The sequence below is a fragment of the Ambystoma mexicanum genome, chromosome 4q, assembly GCF_040938575.1.
Source record: "Ambystoma mexicanum isolate Mex_15411 chromosome 4q, UKY_AmexF1_1, whole genome shotgun sequence".
NCBI classification, from domain to species: Eukaryota; Metazoa; Chordata; class Amphibia; order Caudata; family Ambystomatidae; genus Ambystoma; species Ambystoma mexicanum.
Window position 1 is genome coordinate 1,239,667,418 of NC_090928.1, and position 22,079 is coordinate 1,239,689,496.

Below are 22,079 nucleotides of genomic sequence, written 5' to 3' on the forward strand. Positions count from 1 at the left end.
ACTTACTTGGATCAGTATCTAGCCAACGGCTTCATCCGCCCGTCTAAGTCCCCTGCCTCTTCGGCGCTCTTTTTCGTACCTAAAAAAGAGGGCGATTAAAGAACCTGTATTGGCTATATTGCGTTTAACCAGATCACGGTAAAAACCAGATACCCACTGCCACTTGTTCAGGAGCTTCTGGATCAGGTAAAGAATGCCCAAATGTACAGAAAACTGGATCTATGAGGAGCCTATCACCTTGTAAGAGTTAAACAAGGGGATGAGTGGAAGATGGCATTCCGTACCAAGTATGGTCTTTTCGAATACCAGGTTATGCCTTTTGGGCTATGCAATGCCCCGGCGCCATTCCAATTTTTTATGAACGATGTGCTTCGAGAATTATTGGACGTTTGCGCACTTGTCTACATAGATGGCATTCTCATTTATTCAGCTTCCAAGGAGGATCACGTCCGCCATGTAAGAGCAGTACTGGAAAAACTTTGACAGCATCGGCTGTTTGCCAAGTTAGAAAAGTGTTTCTTCCACGTAACAGAAGTTGAATTCTTGGGTTTTATGCTCACACCATGAGGCGTACACATGGACACACGCAAGGTGGATGCTATCCTTCAGTGGCCATCGCCGACATCCAAAAAGGGAGTACAAAGTCTACTCGGATTCGCCAAATTCTATCGTCGGTTTATTCCTAGGTTTTTGCAGATAGTTCATCCAATTACCTCCCTGCTGAGAAAAAACAAGATATTCCTTTGGTCTCCAGAAGCAGAGAAAGCCTTTCAGGAATTGAAACTTGCTTTCATCACAGCACCAGTTCTCCGACACCCTTGACCAGATCTGCCATACATGGCCGAGACAGATGCCTCCAACGTAGCCATGGCTGCTGTATTATCACAAAGAGACGCCGACACTGGACAATTACATCCCATAGCGTTCTGGTACCGTAGGTTTTCTGCACCGGAGTTGAACTATGCGATCACGGACAAAGAACTACTAGCGATTAAGGGAGCCTTAAACACATGGAGACACTATCTTCTGGGAGTAAGACATACAGTCACTGTCATCATGGATAACTGCAATCTGCAATACTTGAAGACCGCCAAGGCCCAATCCTCTCGTCAACTTCGTTGGGCTCTCTTCTTTGCGGAATACGATTTTATCATCACCTACAGACCCGGAGTACGCAATGGGAAAGCAGACGCTCTGTCACGCTTGAGTGAGGACCAAGAAGCTTTTACCACATCTGAGCCTGTAGCCATCATTCCGGAAGAACGGATCCAGAACAAAATTGCCACAACCACCTGTTTGGATGATTTGAAAATCGATCTCCAATCTCAGATGAACCAAGCAACACGACAGAAGTGGCTGTCCAGAGGGGACCAATACACCATTGAAAATGATCTGACGTATTTTCAAGGGAGGTTGTACATTCAGGACAAGAAGCTACAAGACCAAATAATAGCTAACTATCACGATTCACCAGTGGAAGGACATCCGGGAATTGCCAAGACTCAAGCTAAAATTCAAAAGGGATATTGGTGGCCAACTTGGAGAAAAGACATTGCCCTAATTTATTGCAACCTGTGGTGTCTGCGCACAACACAAATCTCAAAAGCTGAACCCAGCTGGACTACTGCATCCATTGACGGTACCACCAGCACAACGGCATACATTGTCAATGGACTATCATAGATATTCCTCCCTGCAATGGATAATACACCATCTTAGTTATTGTAGATTTGTTCTCCAAAATGGCTCATTTTATTCCATTAAAAGGACTCCCCACTGCTTCTGCCCTCACCACTGTGTTTTTGGAACAGATTGTCAAACTACACGGATTCCCATCAGTACTAATTTCAGATTGTGGAACTCGGTTCGTCTCAGCACTCTGGAGGAGGTGCTGCAAAATAGCCAAAATTGATCTCCGGTTATCCACTAGTCACCATCCTCAAACCGATGGCCAAACGGAACGGACCAACTAGACCTTGGAGCAAAATCTGAGGTGTATGTTGCAACAAACTGAGGAATCCTGGAAAGACATACTTTGGCTGACCGAATTCGCCTACAACAATTCCATCCACACTAGCACCGGACAGACCCCATTCTATACGGTGCATGCTCGACATCCTCGAACGTCCACTTTGGATTCCCTTGACGAATTGGAAATGCCGGCAGTAACAACCTTACATAAGACCATCACTCGGATTCTTAAAGATGCGGCTGAACATCTGACCAGAGCTAAAGAAAAACAGAAAAGGTTTGCAGACCGACACAGAAGGGAGGCCCCATATTACCATGTCAGAGACAAAGTTTGGTTAGCATCCGAAAACATTCCCTTGAAAGGACCACGAGCCTTCCGTCCCAGGTATCTGGGGCCTTATTCCATCAAAGCCATGACAATCCCAGCTGCCATGAAATTGGAATTACCATCCAATATGCAAATCCATCCAGTATTCCGTGTTTCACTCTTGAAACCAATGAAACCAGGTACTCGAATTGAAGCACCACTAGAGCCCGACATCCTAGAAGGAGAACAGGAATACGAGGTCAAAACTATTCTGGATTCCAAAATAGTGCGATCTAAATTGTACTACCTTATAGACCGGAAGGGTTATGGACCTCAAGACTGTACATGGGAACCCAGTGAATTTGTCCACGCTCCACGGCTGATCAGACAATTCCATTGCAGCAATCCAATCAAACCAGGGCTGGGAGAAAGAACACCCATGAGAGGAGCCTTGGGGGGAGGGGGGAGTGCTGTCATGGCTCCAGAACACCAGACCCTGCACCATCAAGGCACGAGAACAAGGGGAAACACAACCTTTTATTGTCCCTTGGGGACAATACGACTTGCAGAACCCAGCTTGTCTCAGTCCGGGCGCCTTTGGCGCCAGGCTCATAAATAAATGTGCACTAGCACATTTTATTTGGTGCAGGTACTTGCTTTCCCCCGCAGGGGCCCCCATGTGCTTTGGGTCGGGTGTGGATGCTGGGGAGAGGCAGAATGCACATGTAAGCATCCTTTTAGGAGTGGCAGGGTGGGGCCGATGAGTCATGACTATGGGCGTGGCCAGAGCAGGCTATATAAGTCTGCTCTGTCCCCCAGCACGCCCTTCGCGTTATGCTGCTATTGCAGCGTAATGCTCACCACCGCCTAAGCGCATCTTACCTGCTTCCAGCTACCAGCCAGAGCGCACCTTACCTGTCTTCAGCTACTCGCCGGAGCGCACCTTATCTTGTCTCCAGCTACCAGCCGCAGCACTTATCTTGCAATCTGCTTCCTTCGGCACACATCATCGTGGACTCTGACATTCATCTTCCATCTCCAGACCTCCGGATAGCAGCGCTCCAGCCCGACGTCGTAACAGACGGTGCCTGGAAGGGAAAAAAGACAAAGACAAGGTTAGAAACCGCTAAGACATTACGTTTAAGGTCGCGCTTAGACAAATCCTTGCGCTTGACCTAAAACCAACACTCACCATCTGTTGGAACATCGTGGACTCCATTCTCTTCCCATTTGGTCTCGCTTCTTGCACCGCAACTACCGTTAGGCCGCATATCACCCATTGGGAGAAAGCAGAGGAAAGACGTTATTAAAAGGATACGGGCAATAATCAAGAATCAACACTACAATATTTTAAAAGCCAAAAGACACTTACATTTAGGAGTGGTTCAGCCACAGCCAGCCTGGGCTGCCACGCACATGGATCAGTGAAGGAACTCGGTCCATTCAACGCGCCCCTGCTGTGAGAAGCAGGACGGAGAGCTCGCCATCATCAATCAACAGGTGAGACGATATGGGTCGGCACATGCTCACCACATTCTGGGAAGAAGGGGTCGAGAGAGACAGCAGTCATATAGCAGCCTTCTCACAATCTCTCATATCCTCGCAGGGGCAGTGCCAACAACAAAATCAGTCCTCAGACCACGAGCAGGGGAAGAAGTGCGACAAGGGGAATTCACTTCCTCAGGGGCTACGACCGTGCCCAACTTCCCCACAGAGACAAAGTGACCGTAACAATGGCATGATGGAAGCTGTCACAGCTATTACAGAGTGGTATGATGGAAGCAGTCCCAGCTATTAGAGGGTGGTATGATGGAAGCAGTCACAGCTATTAAAGGGTGGTATGATGGAAGCAGTACCAGCTATTACAGGGTGGTATGATGCAAGCAGTCCCAATAGATAAAGGTCAGTACAGGGCTTTGTCCATGTCCCCCCCGAACCCCCTTGCCAACTATCACTCGGGAGACGATCGGGAGCACTGGAACTAGATCTTTTGATCAACCAAGGAGGCACCTTACCGCTCCACTGCACCACATAAACGTTACAGGTGATCTAATCTACTCCGAAGAGAGTGTGTAATGCTGCTAATAAAAACAAATGGAGCGCTGGGGTTGTAATGAAGTTTACACAAACACACTATTATTTGTAAGGCAAAGCTAAAAAGAAAAAGCAGCACATAGGAGTCAGTGCATAGTAGTCCTGAACACTATTGGCTTAAGGTTATCTTGGCACTGTGCGAATCAGTCCATAAATACAACATTCGAATAACAGGAGTGACGATGTGGAGAAGACAGCATGTCAAGAAGCCCCTTTACTAACAGTCCAGAATGAAGCCACACGTCTGGAGGTCCACTCGAAATAATCGTGTGTGGAATACTGAGCAGATGACTGCTTAAACGAGTAAGAAAATGGTGGCACACCTGAAAACGAGTGAATAAGTTGGCTGAAGGAGGTGTAATGGTGGAAGAATATCCAGCCAATTCAGAAATGGAAGAAAAGAGTACATCGCTGGCCAAAAGCAGGGAGACGTGAGTTTGCAAAAATCGGCAGCACTGCTCTCCCTAATCACACAGCCCCAGGATCAAGCAGTCCATGGTGAAGCGGGGCTAGGAAGGATAACTGTTCCGAACTAACACCCCCTGCCGACTGGAAGCCTGTCCACAGATCCTTTATTAAGCCATACTCGACCTCTTAAGAGAACTTAACTGGAAGTACCTAGAGCAGTGAATAAAAGTAGGCGCTGTAGCGAAATGCTCTACTATGGCCCCAACCATGCTGCAGAATCCCAGATAGGGGCAGTCAAGTGCTCCTACGATGGCTTCTGGGAAAAATAAGCAAAAGGAGAAGCTGGCTGATGGGGACTTTTTCACTCTGCGTGGCTCAACAAACAAGCAGTGCTCCTTGGAGCATCCGTACAGGGCTTCACCCCCATCACAAGAAAGCCTCTCGTTAGTTCTGGGGCGAATCGACAGAACAGTTACAAGACTAGAAGGCAAACTTGATCACCTGAGTGAAAAGGTCACCCAGCTAGACATCAGAACAGCGACCTTGGAACAGAATTTGTATTTGTATTTTCTTTATTTGTAAAGTGCGCCTGGCCCTCGAGCATCTGGGCGCATATCTTAGATTAGGTTACAGAAGCATATAGTACAGCATAAAACATGAGATAGTGCAGGTATAAGCAACATAGGAAAATATGTAACGAGCATGTGGCGAGTTAGTTTAAACCTCGGAGATAGAACAGCAGAATATCCAGACAGTTCCAGTGGAGAAACAGCTGAGCACGGAGTTGGAGGCAGTGATGCAGGGAACAAGGCCATGGAAAGGAGACTGGAACAACTTGAAAATGCTGTCCACGCCAATCAAATTATAGTGGTTGGCCTCCCGTTTGGGGCGGAAGGCAAAGCCGCGATAGCTTTTGTCTCCAACCTGGCTCCCAGAGGTGTTAGGCTGGGTCATTGAAGAAGACCCAGTATACATCGACAAGTGCTGTAGAATCGAGCAACGCAAAACTAATGAAATGAGTGCCTCTGCAGTGGCCCAACAGTCATTGTTAAACTGTCCGACACCAGAGACAAAGAGAGAATTTTTAAAGTTGTGAATGAGAAGGTACATCTCGAAACCAGTAGAAGAGACTGAAGAGATTTCTTGCCCACAGAGCAAAGGCAGACATCGTGAACCCTGCAAAACTCAGGATAACTGTGGAAAAGGAAAGAGTACATTGCATGGGAGGCTGAGAAGGCTGAACAGCTTCTGAGTACTTTGCCAGAACGATCTGCAGAAGAAGCCTAGAGGCTGGAATATGAGGTATTCCAGACACGCAGCTTTAATGATAAGAGGAATACCAACTATGTTTTTGTGTTTTACTCTTCGCAGTAGGTGTGTTTTCGTTGCCCACGTGCATAGACTCCACTCGGCAGGTTTGTGAGTTCGAGAAAGTTATATGGGCCGGGTGGTTGGGCAAATTGTGAACTATTCGTCCACGCGCATGGGAGCTTTATGTGGAGGTTAAAGAAGTGACAGTGGGGTTCCTGCAGCTTAAAGTTGAATCGCCCCTCAGCCCCTTACAGTGTTAGAGAGGACATCGAGGAGGTCCTCTGTTTGTTTTTTTTTTTATTAGAAATGTCTGTGATTTGCATCTTAAACCTTACATTTATCACAGCCTATTAATCAATTTAAAAAAATGAGCCGAGTTTACTTTACAATTTTTCATCTTCTTCAAAGTGTCTAGCGATAACCATCGTCAGAAATGTCTTTCCAGAAGCGGACGATGGTGGTTACCATTCTTCTGTTACCTAACAGTATTTGGGACCATCGTTCTGAGGCTTCTAGTTCAGTAGGGGCACTAGAATACTTTCCACTGAAAGCAATTCGTTTTTCGACATTCCATCAGATGGTTTCAATAGTCTCCACATTTTTACGTAATCTACATGATTGACTGGATTCTTTGCTCTGACTTCTTTTTTCTGTAATTTCTCGAGTTGGGAGAAGATTCATTCTGAGTCTCAAAAAGGTATCGTGAATTTGCCGATCCGGAAACAAATTCAAACAAATGAGGCAGTTGGTTAAGGGCTCTTATTTCGCCGTCACAGCATACATTTCGTTTATACTGATTTTTCAGGTGTAGTGTCTCAATCCAATTGAGTCTAGCTAGGTGAGTTTTGGCTTTCTGGGGTCTGTTTATTAACATATCCATGGAGATGTCTTTTTCCATTCAAATCTTGTTAAAAGCTTCTTTCCATTTTATTAGCACAGTATCATTGATCTTGAGATGTGTTCTCAAAATGTCCAGAGCAGGTATGATGTCAACATTATTCAATTTTCTGTAGAAATCGTGTTTTTTCCACATTATAATTGAATGGAGAGATTGTAAGCCCAGCTTATACCTTATCCGTGGCATGGGGATCGTTTGCGGAAGGGCAAAGACTTTCCTCCAGAAGCAGGCCTCTATTTTGACCCAAATTGACTGGTCGATATTTAGCATAGTTTCTCCACCGTAGGCTAGTAGGGCATTCACTTTTTGCCTGTAAAAGGCTATGACAGGCTTGATTGAAAATAATAAGGCCTTGTCTGGCAAGTGAGTTGGCTTTTGATTTTAGCTGTGAGGACCAGTTTTGTTTGATTTGGGATTGATTGATCCATATGCCCAAATATTTGTATGTTTTGACTTGTTCAAGTTTTTGTTTTTGTAAATAGAAGGCATGTTGTTTTTTCTTCCTTTTGATGCTGTTGAGTTAAAGTCATGATTTTGGTCTTTTGGACGTTTATCGCAAGTTTGTTCTTTTGCATATATTCTTACATATTATCTAGTGCAATTTGCAGACCACAAGGTGTTTTTGTCAGAATGACAATGTCGTCTGCGTACATTAGACAGGGGAGAGGAGTTGCGTTGAGTTTTGGAGGATTCATAAGAGGGGGGTAGATGTTTTCTTCAAAATCCGAGGTGAAGAGATTAAATAGGGCTGCAGCCAGCAGGCACCCTTGCTTCAGTCCATGCCAAGTTCGTATCCATTTTGTTACACGCCCATCAGCTGTCATTCGACTCGAATTTTGATGTTTGAGTACAGCAGTTTGATAGGCTCAAGTATGTTGCTCAGACAGCCCCATTTCTCCAATTTCTCCCACAATAGATCCCGATTTATCTTGTCGAAGGCGAGATGCAGATCGACAAACGCGGCATATGTTTGAGTTTTGGCATTCGCAGCTTTGTGTTTGAGCAAGTTCAGTTCAGAATCATTAAGTTGAAGTTTGTTCCAACTTGTTTGACAAAACCGTTTTTTCTGACCGCCTGCCTCTTTTGTGATTTTGACCAGATGTTAAGTTTTATTAGGAGTAGATTTGCAAAAATATTCCCTAAGGGGTACAGTGAAGCCAGGGGTCGGTAATTGGATGGTTCTTTTGTAGATCCCTGTTTGTAGATTGGAATAAGCGTAGCTAATTGCCATGTCTCAGGTACAGCCTTTGTTCGATTGATTAATTCAAATATGACGTTACAAAAGGGAGCCCATATTTCCGGGTTCTTTTTAATTATGGAGTTCGAGAGTCCATCCGGGCCAGGGGCCCAAGAAACGTTGAGTTTCTGGATTATGTTTATTATTTCATTATGATCACATACAAATGACCATCTTGTTTCGTTCGTTATGTTCGTGTTTTCCTTCGTCGTAGGTCTCTTTGTATAACGCCTTGAAATATCTTATCCATGCCAATTCTTGAACATCCACAATCATTTTGTCTTGTAACGTCATTTGTGGATTTAAGAGATCCCATAAGCACTGAGTATTATGGAATTTTTTCTGCATCTTCTTGAACTTGAGTCATTTTGGCAGTTTTTAGCCAATGTTTGCTTGGCTGTCTGGATCTTGACTTTATTCGTTAGCAGTGGATCGTTTTTACATTGTTTCACAGCCTTTTTCATTTCTTTCTTTTTTGCTGCTATGGATAAACGTCTCAAGTGTTTTGTGCAGTGAGAAGCATTTGTGCGGGTGCTGCCTGAGGAGGCATTGAGACAGCATCTAAGATTTGAAACCTATTGAAGAGAACTCAGAGAGATATCAGTTTCGCTTGACCAGTATTCAATTTTGGGAATTTAGGAGCTCTAATGTTTTGTATGCACTTGTTTGCCTTCTCTTAGCCCAGCCCTTCCCTGCCGTGGCTGATTTCCCTTCTTTGGTAACCCCCCTGGCATGTGACATGTTCTCTGTAGGGACACAGCACTCTGTTTAGCATGAACTCCCTTCTGTGGTACATGAACATCTCGTTATGGTTTTTATGATACCTTCTCATGTCAGACCTTGCGTACCCGCCTCCCACATGCCGTACGTCTCTTCTCTGGCTTTTCTGCATCTCACTCTTATTCACCTCCTAGTCCCATCCTACCAGATCAAGCGGGTCCTATTCACGTCACACATCCCCCAATGTCAGAAGTGCCATTTACTGGTCACCCGCAACCATCCTGTCTGCTTTCACCCAGAGCCATCGCAGGGCCGTCCCCATGACGTAGATGCGTCATTTTCTGCTGGTGCTATTCAAAGGCATGCTTCAATATGAGACTTGACGTGGAGCTCTGCCAATTTACAAGTGATGTTTTCAGGTGGTCTTCATGGTTAATATTTTAAATTTTATCTTAGTTTGCGTTGGCAATCAAATCAGGGACACAGGAGTAATGGGTACCTGAAGGCCTGTTCTGGCATTTAATTTGCCTGAGGTCCTTTGGTTCAATAGATTAACTTGTGCAGAGTCTTCTACAGTGATCCAACTTGCTGTTCACAGCATTGTTGGACATCAGGATCAAGACAAGGTTTACTACTGTGGAAGAGCTTTAATGTAGAGAAAGCTTGAACTCACAGTATTGCTGTTCTAGCAAAGGAGGGGACCCTGGAAGAGCCCAATTATAGTGTTTGGGAGCCAACGGAATATAATGAGATTTAGGGATGGCAAAGGAAGTACATTTGTTTACAAGGCCAAACCGTTAGCCTTAAAGATGCATCTGTGTGCCGCCATCATGGGATCACCAATATTGATCATAAATACAAAAATGTTGCTGAACCCCATTCTTTGCTTTTTGGTTGTGATCACAAAAGACTGGCGTTCAACCAAGATCTCAGAACTTCGACTACTTGCTGTTGGGTTCATAGGGAATGCCATTTGACTGCATGGGTATTCTTTGGGAGGTAGGCAACCCTACAGAAGGGCCTTCCATGCCTTCAAGTGAAACAGGTGCTGTGTTGGTGTGTGTTATTGTTTGCATTTAGCCAGATCAGAGCTTCAGCATTCTTCTTTAAGAGCCTCAAAAAGTTGTTTGGTATTTGTATAGTGCTAAACTCACACAGTGCAGCCTCACAGCGCTGATCGGCCACTGGCTTTTTTTTTTTTCAAAGTATTTTTTTTTTTCTTCAAAGTATTTTATTGGTTTCGTGATAAAGGTGAGACAATACAAACTCGTGAATTAAACAAGTGAAAGAGAAAAGAGAAAAAGAAAAAAATAGGAGTAAACAAAAGAAAACTTAACTTAAACAACGATAGTCTTCGTGTGATGTAACATGTAGAGTTCGTGATGGCGGTTCAGCCCAGGGTGTAACTTCTCGGGAAGTGGAGGGGAACAGTTGCAGGGGACATCTGCATTGTGATGGTAGTAGCCTGTTACAACAAACCACGACAGGTGTTCAGGGGGGCTTATGATCCGCATCGAAGAGCATGTCCATCAGGAGAGCCTTCCAGGCGTCCCCGTTGGATGTGGTTCCTTCCTGCCAGGCTCTGGTCTCTGCAGCTGTCCATCTCGCCATTTCGTTTAACCAGCGCTCGTGTCTGGGGCCTGCGGGTGTCTTCCAAGCCATCGCTATGGTCCTTTTAACAAGTATGCATGAAATGTCCATTAGTTTCACAAGGTGTTTGAATTTACTTGGTCTGGGGTATGTACCCAGTAGGCATTCTCCTGGTGACCATTCATATCGCTCCATACCGGCGTCTCTACAGGACTGCTTGACTTTTGACCAGAGTGTCATCGCTTTGGTGCAGGTCCAGAACATATGGATCATGTCTGCCCTGTCGTTCCCGCACCATGGGCACACCGGTGGGACCTTCGCATTGAACGAGGCAACTCTGTGGGGAGTCATGTAGGTTCGGTAAAGGACGTTCAGCTGTATTTGGCCAAATCTGGAGTTTCTTGACACTTTCTTGGGGAATATTAGTGCTCTTTCCCATTCTTTATCAGTGAGTGGGGCTGCGAGGTCTGCTTCCCATTTTGCCCTCAGCGCCGCTCCCTTAGGGTTAGGTTTGTCGATGAGCTTGTTGTACAACCTGGAGACCGGTCTCCATCTATCGGAGAGGTCATACATTTCCTGTAGTAGAGGGTCCGAGGTGGGTTCCTCCGGCCAGGAGGGCCACTGTTTCTTGGCAGTGTGTTTGAGCCTATGGTACCAAAGGAACTGGCCTTTGGGTAGTCCTTCGATATCTTGTATCGATTCAAAGTCCCTGAACACTCCATCTTCAAACATGTCTCCCCATGTGTATATTGCGGCTTCCTCCCACCTCCTTGCTATGGGGAGGTCTGCCTCCTTCTTGCACACATCTACCATTATGGGGTGGTCTGGAGAGTATGGGTGTTGCACCTTCCTGATGTAGCAAGTCCTGGTCCATATCTGTCTGCCAAGCCCCACAACCAAAGGGGTTTCCGGGGAGCGGCAGAGGGGGTTCCATAGGGTTTCCTTGGGAGTTAAGTTGGTGTGAGGTTGCTTCAGTAGCCCCAGTTCAGCTGAAGATTCGTCCGACAGCCACCTCGTGATGTGACTGAGCTGAGCGGCCAGGTAATAGAGCTGGAGATTTGGAAGTTTTATTCCACCTTCTTTATGTGGCAGGGTTAGTGTAGCCAGTGACAGTTTATGCCTGTGAGGTCCCCACAGAAAGTCCTTAATAATGGCCTCCAATTTCTTGAAGAAGGGGGGCCGTACGTAATGGCAAATGTTCACAAAGAAGTATAAGAAGCGGGGAAGGATTATCATTTTGACAATCGCCGCTCTCCCCACCATTGCCAGTGGGAGTTTGGACCAGAATTTTATGGATCGTCGGAGGTTGGTGACGGCGACTTCTGTGTTGTGCTCATGTGTGAGCTGTGGGGTGTGGCTGACATTAATCCCCAAGTATCTGAACTTCTCGGGTTGCCATTTTATCCCTATGATCGGAAGGTCCTCCGCTAAGGCGTCTCTCAATCCGGCCAGGGGGAATGCTGAGGATTTGTGTCTGCTAAATTGGATTCCGGAGTATCTCGCGTAGTTGTCGAGTACTTCCAGTGTTATCGGTGCATTGATCTCAGGGTCTTTTAAGTACAGAAGAACGTCATCTGCGTACAATGATATTATGTTATAAACGTTGCCCACCTTGATGCCAGCGTCAAAGAGCTGTTGACGAAAGTATAAGGCAATCGGTTCCAGTCCCAGTATGTACAGCATGGGCGAAAGTGGACATCCTTGTCTCGTGCCCCTCTGTATTTCCCAAGGTTCTGAGACTATTCCGCCTGTCTTGACCCTGGCCACTGGGGAGTTGTAGAGAACCTGGACCCATCTGATGAAACCATCTCCGAAGCCAAAAGCCCGCAAGGCCTCCACCAGCCACTCCCAGTAGATGGAGTCAAAGGCCTTAATGGCGTCAAGCGACAAAATCGCTAGATCTTCCTCCGAATCGTGAGTTTCGGCCATGATGTGTTGAAGCCTCCTCAAGTTGGCTGTGGTGTTGCGTCCTGGGACAAATCCGTTCTGATCCTCATGAATTATGGACCCTATCACTCTAGCAAGTCTGCTGGCCAGTATTGAGGTGAGGATCTTGCTATCGTAGTTGAGCATGGCCAGGGGTCGGTATGAGTCGCAGTCAGTGGGCGGTTTGTGGGGCTTAAGCATGGGGATGATTATAGTCTCTCTCATTTGGGGAGGATCCCGTTTGTATAAGCTTCCTGGTAGACTTCGTGTAGGATGGGGGTGAGAATGGGCTCGTATGCTTTGTAAAATTCCGGCGTGAGCCCGTCACTACCAGGGGTCTTGGAGGTAGCGAGCGACCTGATGGCCCATCTTACATCGTCGAGAGTGATTTCCATGTCTAGTTCAGTTCTCTGTTCGCTGGATATTTGGGGTAGGTCGATCTCTTCCAGGGTATCTATTATTTCTGTGGTGGGGATCCGGGCTTCATGAGCATATAGTTTTGAGTAAAACTCGGCAAATGCTTTGTTGATCCCCATCTGTGTCCTGTGGGATGCACCCTCGGCGTCTATTATTTCCGTTGGTAAGTGTTTAGGGTGCTCTCTTCTACACAACCAGGCCAACAGCCTGCTTGGTTTGTCTGATTCCCTGTGGGATCGAGCGGTGTATGTGGCAGTCAAATTTTTCCAGCCTGTCCCAGGAGAGCTGGCATTTTTCTCGGGCTGCTTTCAGTTCCGTTTCGACCCCTGGGGAGGTGTCAAGAGTGGACTCTAAACGAGTGATCTCTGATTCTTGGGCCTCAAGTGACGTCTTTAGTTGCCTGCGGGTGCCACCAGCTCTAGATATGATTTCTCCTCTGGTAACCACCTTCATGGCTTCCCACAGTGTGCTCCAAGTGGAGACGGATCCTTTATTGATTTCGACGTACTCCTCTAGTCTCTCGGCAAGGTCCTCTCTGAACTGTGGATCCTCTAATGTCGCGGAAGGCATTCTCCACATGGGGATCGGGGGGTCTGGGTCCCCTCTGCCGCCATTGCATGACTAACGGAGAGTGATCGGAGATGGATCTCCCCAGGTACTCTGTGGCTGTCGCCAGCGGGGCCTCTTCTCGATCAATGAACAAGTAATCTATTCTTGTGTGGACGTTGTGTGGGGCTGAGTAATGTGAGTAAATCCTGTCGGCTAGGTGTTGTATCCTCCAGATGTCCACTAGATTGAGTTGGTCCAGTGTTTCCGCCATAGCACGGGTTGCGGGGTTGCTTGATTGGGGGGGAGGAAGTGATCTGTCCATAGTTGTGTCCATGACACAGTTGAAATCTCCTCCCCATAGGAAGGTTTGGCCTCGGTGGTGTGCCAGCTTGGGACTCAGTGTATTGAGATAAGACGGGATTCCGTGTTGCGGGAAATATGTGTTAGCTAAGCAAATCGGGGTCTGTTCCATAGTTCCCCACATTATTACGTATCTGCCGTCCTTGTCAGATTCACATCCGTGTAACTGGAAAGGCACATTCGGGTTTATCCATATCAGCACACCCCTTGCGTATTTGGAATATGGGGATCCTCTCACAGTTCCCTCCCATCGGTCTGCCAGTTTGGACAGAGCGTCTTCGGTGAGGTGCGTCTCCTGTAACATCGCTATCGAGACTTTCTTCCTCCTAAGGTAAGACTGTATGCGGTTCCTCCTGAGGTACGAGCCCATTCCCCTTACGTTCCATGTCATGACATTGAGTTGTGATGCCATTGGTGCAGCGTTCTGGGTTTGGCGTGGGGGACAACTACGGTGGCCCGATGCGGCATCAAAGCGTGGTTGGTAAGTTGTAGGCGATGGACCTCTGGTTCGTCGATTCTTGGGGCGTATCCTGTGGCCATCTCGATATTTTCAAGCATCAATGGGACGAAGACTATAGGACTAACTAAGCTAATAACATAACTCAAACTGGTGCGCCCAGCGACTACAACTCTGTCGCGATGCTCAGGCGCTCCCGCGCCGTCTAAACCCATCCGGGAGTCGGGCGCGAGTTGGGTCGGGCAGAAACTCGCCCGGTTGGATCTTTCGCTGGGGGCGGGGCTGCTGCAAGGCGGCGAGGCCAAACGAGGGTTGTTTCCATACGATATACTGTTAATTGGATTACCTGCTTGGGTCCGGCTGTTTACGCTTCATGTGTGGGTGGTGTGGAGGGTCCCTGGGGTCTAGCTCAGCTCCCCCGAGGTTCAGTCTTCCCCTCCTGGGTTATCTCCACCGTCAGCAAGGTTATTGTCCTCTAGCCACATGTTGGCTGCTTCCGGATTGTCGAGGAAGATTGCTCGCCCTTTGTGGATAACTTTCAGGCGGGACGGGTACAGCAACCTGTATTTAAGGTTCAGTTGGCGAAGCCTTGCTTTGATCGGAACAAACGAGTTCCTCTCCCTCTGTACTTTCTGGGTATAGTCCGGGTATATGGAAATCTTAGAGTCACCCTGTACAATAGGGCCAGTTTCCCTGGAGTATCTTAATATAATTTCTCTGTCTTGGAAATTTAGTATCTTGGCTATGATTGGCCGTGGATGTGAGCCAGGGGGAGGTCGTTTCTGTAGGGACCTGTGGGCCCTTTCCACCGCAAATCCCTGAGTCAGTTTGCCGGCCCCAATCTCCTGTAGCAGCAGGGTTTCAACATAGGACGTGGTATTTAGGCCTTCATTCCCCTCCGGGATACCTAGGATTCTGATGTTCCCTCGTCTAGCCCGACCCTCGGCTTCCTCCGCCCTTTCTTCTAGGAATGCGACCTTCCCTTTCAGGTTCGAAACTTCAGATTGTAGGGTCGCCGTGTCCGCGGACCCCTCCTCTGTGGATTTCTCCATGGCCGTCACCCTTTCCGTTAAGTTGCGGGCATCTTGGCGAATGAGTTGTATGTCTATTTTGAACTCGTCTATCTTGGAGTCGATGTGAGTCTTTAATGAGGCAATGGCGTCCATTATCTGGGAGTGATTATCTTTGGGCTCCGTCTCCTGCGAGCGAATGTTTTCAGTGGAGCTGGCCTTGGCTTGGGTGGGAGTCTTTGCCCTGGCTGAGACAAAGGAGTCCATGGTGGCGGCTCTGGTTTTATTTTTGGCGGCCATGTTGGAGGCGTACTAGTGGTTACCCTGGAATCCTGAGTCTGGAGGGGTGAGGTTCAGGGCCACTCGCTTATGTGGCCCGGAGTGGTGTTCTAGGGTGGGCTGTGCCCTGGGGAGTTATTATTTTCAGTGGTTGGGAGCTGTCCAGGGCACATGGGGTGGAGTGTTCCACTGTGCGTTCTGATGCTTCATCCGCTATCTTAGCGCCTGTGTCGCTGCCCCTGGACTCAGGGGTGATGGTGTTGGGGCGCTTAGGGCCGGAGTTGTCCCCTCTTGGTGAATGAGTCCAGTTGGGTGGCCCAGCCGCGAGGACAATGCAGGTTGTGGTTGGGGAGGGTAGCTGGGGCCGTGCTCACAATTGTTCCGTGGCTTGGCGCACCGTCGCGGCTTTCCGGGTCTTTCCTGGTTTCCGGGCCTTTGGGCAAGGTGACGGGCCACTGCGACCCAGTGACCCAGCAGCTCCTTCGGCCCCGCCTCCCGGCGGCGGCCTCCCTGCAGATGGATGTGGGCCCAGGAGGGTGAGGCCGGTGGCGTCGCCGCGTACTCCCGTCCCCGGAGTATGTACCGTGCCTATTTTCGGGTAGGTCGGGGAGAAAGAGTTAGAGGCGGATGAGTTCGGGCGTTGCGCGGAGACCCTCACCGCCGTCTCGGAGATGTGATTTGTGCCGCGGTGAAGCTCTGGAGATAGAGCGACACCGGCACGTAGTGTCGACCGGAGCCTTCCGGCGTGGTGGGAGAGGAGAAGGGCGAGGATCTGGTGCCAGCCACGGTCGGATATTAGAAGGAGGCCCGCTCCGCTGTGGTGCTCCTCTTCGACGTTCACCGCCTGGATGTGCTGGCGGGGGGTGCTCCGCGGAGGCCCCGCTAAGCTCTGTGAGACGCCATCTTGGATCCAGGCACGGCGGGGGGAGGGAGCGCGTTCTAAGACCAGCGCTGGCGTCTAGGGGGCCGGAGAGTCCGTCCCCTCGAGCAGGTTTTGTGCGGGATCGCCTCACACACCGCTGCGTGCTTCTCAGCGGGCTGCTATCTCGCTGGAGCCGGAGAAAAAAGATTCGGAAACGGCGTCTCGGCCGGAGCCCGGCGAATCAGCCTCTGCTCGCCATCGGCTCCAGGCCACGCTCCCTCGGCCACTTGCTATTGCTTTGCTGCTCTAAGCTAGGTTTGTTAGAAACCTAACCTACACTTCCTTTCATGTGAGATTTTGAGGGGTGATAATAGGAAAGTTATTAGTTTTACTATCAAGGCAAAAATGCACAGAGGGTTGGCTGCCACTGCGGTCCATTGTGGGGGCTCGTTGGAGGCTCCCGTTATCTTAAAGTAACAGTGGCCCCCAGTGCGTAAGCGGGAGATTGGCTGCATTGTACACTTTCCTTGTTTTCATTTTCACTTCAGTAAATAAAAGCAAGCGTCGGTAGTGCACTACTTTTTTGCTCGTTTTTGGTTAAACACAAGTTTTAAAATAATGTAATGTAATCTGGTCTCACATAGCAAGCCTTCAGCATTTTGATAACTTTGTGGTGTAGGGTTTTGGAAGCGAGGGACGGTTAGTTGGAGGGAGAGGAAGAGGCAGGTGCAAACCCTGAGATGTGTTGATGGGTGCAGGCCAAAAATAAAACAGTGCTGTGTACCTGTATGTGGAAATTGGCAGGTCAGTAGGTTAATTGGGGAGATGGTAATCCGGGAGGTTCTTGAGAAGTCTTGTCCGTTGATGGCCAAGACTGGGCCAGTAGGGTTATAGTCTATAAGCCTGCAAAAAAAGGGGAATTCCTCTACTTTTGTTATTAATCAGCGCAGTGGGGTCCCTGTTGTCCTTAGTTCCATTTTATGATTATTGTTCGGTGGTGGTAATTTGCGAGTGTCTTGAGGAATCCTGTGTCCGTGTTTGATGGTTCAGAGTGACAGCGTTCGGTTAGGAATTAATTTAGGGAAAAAGAATGAAAGAGCTATGCGTCCCGGGACCTAGCCCATGCTCCGTTATTTTGGTACTAAAGATGATGTTGAAGAAAAATAGGATTTTGATTAATTATAAGTACTTTCTCCTTTGGGTGCATTGAAACTCAATCCTTTTTGATACATGGAGTCATTAGAAACATTTTGACATGGGTATTCAGAATGCCATAGTGTTGGCAAGAGATGTTAAAGTATATGGGTGTCCCTTATATTGGGTGTCCCTGACTTTGCACACTGTATAATTTGAAATGATCCACAGCAGGTTCCTAGTAAGGGCAGGGTCCCCAAAGCGCACGCACTGAATACAGAAGGGGAATGATTTAGTCATCGCTAACAATATATGGGGATTGGTTGGACTGAAGTGTGGGCTGAGACTCCCAGACACTTATGAATGACACCGGTGGTGGATGTGGTGGTGGTCAAGTGTTTCAGGCAGTGCTATCTTGACCAGTAGCATGAGCATTTCTATCTGGGCGGTGTCCCCCATCCAAATCAGTGGATGGCATTCTCTCCTGCCCTTTCCCACCTCCTTCCTATCACTTCGAAATGACTAGTATTATGAGCTGTCGCTGATGCTCTCACATCCTCTTTCCTTCTGGTAGGTCCTTTGCATTGATGAAGCCACGGCCAGCGTGGACCAGAAAACGGACCAGGTGCTGCAGCAGACGATCCGAGAACGTTTTGCTGATAAAACTGTCTTGACGATCGCCCACAGGTATTGAGACGTTGCCCATAACTATCCATGGAACAGATGTTGTCCCTTTATGCCCACCCTCCTCTTCACACCCACTCTCACAACAGCATTAAGCAAAACACTCCCTGGTAGAGCCACCAGAGTTCTACTAAATTAAATGTATAATTCCAACATATGCAACCATCAACCCAGGCTAATCATTCAATAAGACAATATTGGGTAACTGCCTAGTGTGTCTTCAGCAGATAGGTAGCAGGCGGTGCCAGTCTGGCCCAAAAACATCAAACATTACCCTTTGTTTGAGGCTTCATAAATCATTCCACAGGCTCAGCAGTCAACAGGGGATCTGTCTTAATTGTCCAGATTGGCTTACAAACATTCTTTCCATATACATAGGTTTGTTAATACCACCAATGCCATCCTTCATCCTTGACTGCCTCTCTGCCATCCAGACCTGGTGCACTGCTAATGACAGAGATTCTCCCTATTGGGTCCCTGCACCCTATTTCTTCCCTTCACTCTGGCCTTCCTCCATGGACTCCCAGGAATCTCAGAGTCATCTTTGTTCCCTCCCTTTCCTTCCTCCCTCATATTCAGGACATTGTCAAGAAGTCCCACTTTCAGCTCTTCCTTCTCAAAGGAACTCTACCCTCCCTCACCTTCCCCCAGAGACTCAATGTTACCCGTGCTCTGGTTCTCTCCAGGATAGACTATTGCAATACTCTCCTCTTTAATCTTCCTCCGTCCACCTTGCAACCCCTCCAGCTAACCCAGAACAGGGCAGCTAGACTTATCCTTGGCCTCAAGCCCAGGGACCGCATCTCTCCTGCCATACAAAGCCTTCACTGGCTCCTGGTCTCAGCACGGATTAAATTCAAATCCCTCTGTATCATCCAAAAGGCTATCTGGGGCCGGGGACCACTCTATCTGCAACGCTTCCTGACTAAATACTCCCCTTCTAGACTCCTGCGTTCCTCTGGCACCAACTCTGTGCGTGTGCAGCGGTTTGCTAAACAGAGAGCTGGTGATCTATCACTTTCCTCCTTTGGAACTGCCGCCCTTGTCCTCTGCGTCTTTAGCAAGACCTCCTTAAGTTCCGGAAAAGCCTGAAGACCTTTCTCTTTACCTCTTCCTTCTCCTCCTCTCTTCCCTGCTTAATCATACAGTAGTGTGACTGACGTGCAAGGCCCTTATGTATCCTCTGGGCCCTGACCCTCCCACATCTCTCACCCTGGCCACTGTCTATTTACTGCACTTACTTGGTTCTCCATCCCCACGGGAGGTTTCACTTACGTTTGTCTCTCTGAATACTTCACCTGGAGCACTTCTCCATAAGCACCACAGCACCTATCGTTTACCTCCCTCCCCCATGCACTTGCATGTTTTGAACACCCACAAGGCATAGTAGGTTTGTCTCCCCTCCCTGTTAGGCTCATTATATGTTTGTACTATTAATTCAATTATGTATCTTTGTTCTAATTCATTGTCTACCTCCCGTGTCCCCACCCTGTCGCCCCTTGGGCGCTTTGAAACAATTTTGCTAATCGTATAAGCGTTAACTAATGACCAATAAATAAATGGAGATTACTTTTTGGTGCCCTAGAGCAGGGGTCTACAACCTTTGGCTCTCCAGATGTTTTGGACTACAATTCCCATGATCCCTGACTATTAGCTATGCAAGCTAGGGCTTATGGGAGTTGTAGTCCAAACATCTGGAGAGCCAAAGGGTGCAGACTCCTGGTAGAGAGGAAGGAACGAAACGATACACATTGGAAAAAAACACTGGATGCAGGATGTCACCTTTTCAGAATTATATTATTTGTCCTAGTTTGAGTCTTGGAGGGGCATGGTGTACTAGGTCTACACAAGCAACAGTATTCCAAAAATTTGGATCTGAAGCCAGCCCAAGGGTGGACACCACTTTGTCAGTCATCATAGAGGAGCAAGTACTGGTGACAGTAAAGGAGCTGAAGGCAGTTCTTGTTCCTCTTGTTAGCTCCGCTGTGTTAGATGAAGAACCATGGGTACTCCTTGTTCATCTGTAAATTTCACCCACATTTGTGAAGAACGGGTATCAGTGATTGTTCCTCTGAATACTCCATCGCGGCTATATTCGATGGAGAGCCAGCAGCAGTCATTGTTCCTGTGGAAACTATATCTCTGCTGCATTAGATGAAGAACTGGCAGGAGCGATTTCTGTTTTGGAGATCTCGGCCACATTTCTTGAATGGCTGTGATTGTTCTTCTGGATACTCTATCTTGACTGCATTAGATGAACCATCAGCAGGGATTGTTCCTCTGGATACTGTATCCCATCTGCATTAGACGATGACCCAGATGTTGAGATAGACTCTATCCTGTTTGGCTTAGATAAAGTACCAGCAGCAGTGATTGTTCTTCAGGAGAGTGTATCTCAGCTGTGTTAGATGAAGAACCATCAGCAGTGATTGTTCTTCAGGAGATCTTGGCCACGTTTCCTGACAAACTAATTGCTGTGATTGTTGTTATAGATACTGTATCTTGGCTGCATTAGATGAAGAACCATCAGCAGTGCTTCTTCCTCTGGAAACTGTATCTAGGATGCATTAGATTAAGAACTGGCAGCAGTGATTGTTCCTCTGGAGATCTTGGCCACGTTTCCTGAAGAACTAATGGCTGTGCTTGTTGTTCTAGATACTGTATCTCAGCTGCATTAGATGAAGAACCATCAACAGTGATTGTTCCTCTGGAAACTGTATCTAGGATGCATTAGATTAAGAACTGGCAGCAGTGATTGTTTCTCAGGAGATCTTGGCCACGTTTCCTGAAGAACTAATGGCTGTGATTGTTGTTATAGATACTGTATCTCGGCTGCATTAGATGAAGAACCATCAGCAGTGCTTCTTCCTCTGGAAACTGTATCTAGGATGCATTAGATTAAGAACTGGCAGCAGTGATTGTTCCTCTGGAGATCTTGGCCACGTTTCCTGAAGAACTAATGGTGGTGCTTGTTGTTCTAGATACTGTATCTCAGCTGCATTAGATGAAGAACCATCAACAGTGATTGTTCCTCTGGAAACTGTATCTAGGATGCATTAGATTAAGAACTGGCAGCAGCGATTGTTCCTCTGGAGATCTTGGGCATGTTTCCTGAAGAACTAATGGCTGTGCTTGTTGTTCTAGATACTGTATCTCTGCTGCATTAGATGAAGAACCATCAGCCGTGATTGTTCTTAAGGAGATTCTATCTCACCTGCATTTGATGAAGAAACTGCAGCAGGGATTGTGCCTCTCAATTCTGTATCTCGTCTGCATAAGTTGAAGAATGTGGCAGCAGTGATTGTTCGTCTAGGTATCTGAACTGCGCTAGGGGAAGAATCAATGACAGTGATTTTTCCTTTGGCTATAGAGCCTCTGTTCGGGTGATGAACCAAGAGCAGTCATTGTTTTGGATATTTTGACTGTAACAGATGAAGAAGTGATGTCTCTGATTGTTTCTCTGACCATCTCGGCAGCCTTCGATGATGCACTTGTGGCATTGACTCAGAGTAGGAATAGCAGTAGAGGGAAAGTAGTAAGAGTGACAGGGAGTGGACAAATAGGAGTCGTGGTAGGAACAGAGAAAGATTATAACAGAAGAATAGCACCAGGCAAGGGAGTAGATTGGGAGAAAGGAGGAAAGGAACAATGGAAGTAACGAGAGGTAGCGATAGTAAGAAGCAAAGAAGTAGAGAAGTCAAATCAAAGGGTGGAGGTGAAAAGACAGAGTGAGAGACTGTATGGCGGGAGGAGAACATCTTTGGAAACCAGTGTAGTGAAGGGTCGGGTAAGAACTCATTTGGAAGAAGAGAAAGTGACACCAGGCCTTCCCTATCTCCCTATAGTACTAAGCGGGAAAGGTTAG

General features: G+C 47.5%; 1 protein-coding gene across 1 annotated transcript in view; it reads left to right on the plus strand.

The window, feature by feature from the left end:
• The window catches only part of ABCC10 (ATP binding cassette subfamily C member 10), a 609,641-nt gene that overhangs the window by 535,874 nt on the left and 51,688 nt on the right, over positions 1-22,079 (plus strand). Inside the window, 1 exon segment of the mRNA XM_069608805.1 lies at positions 18,105-18,217. Coding sequence (XP_069464906.1) covers positions 18,105-18,217 — 113 coding nt within the window.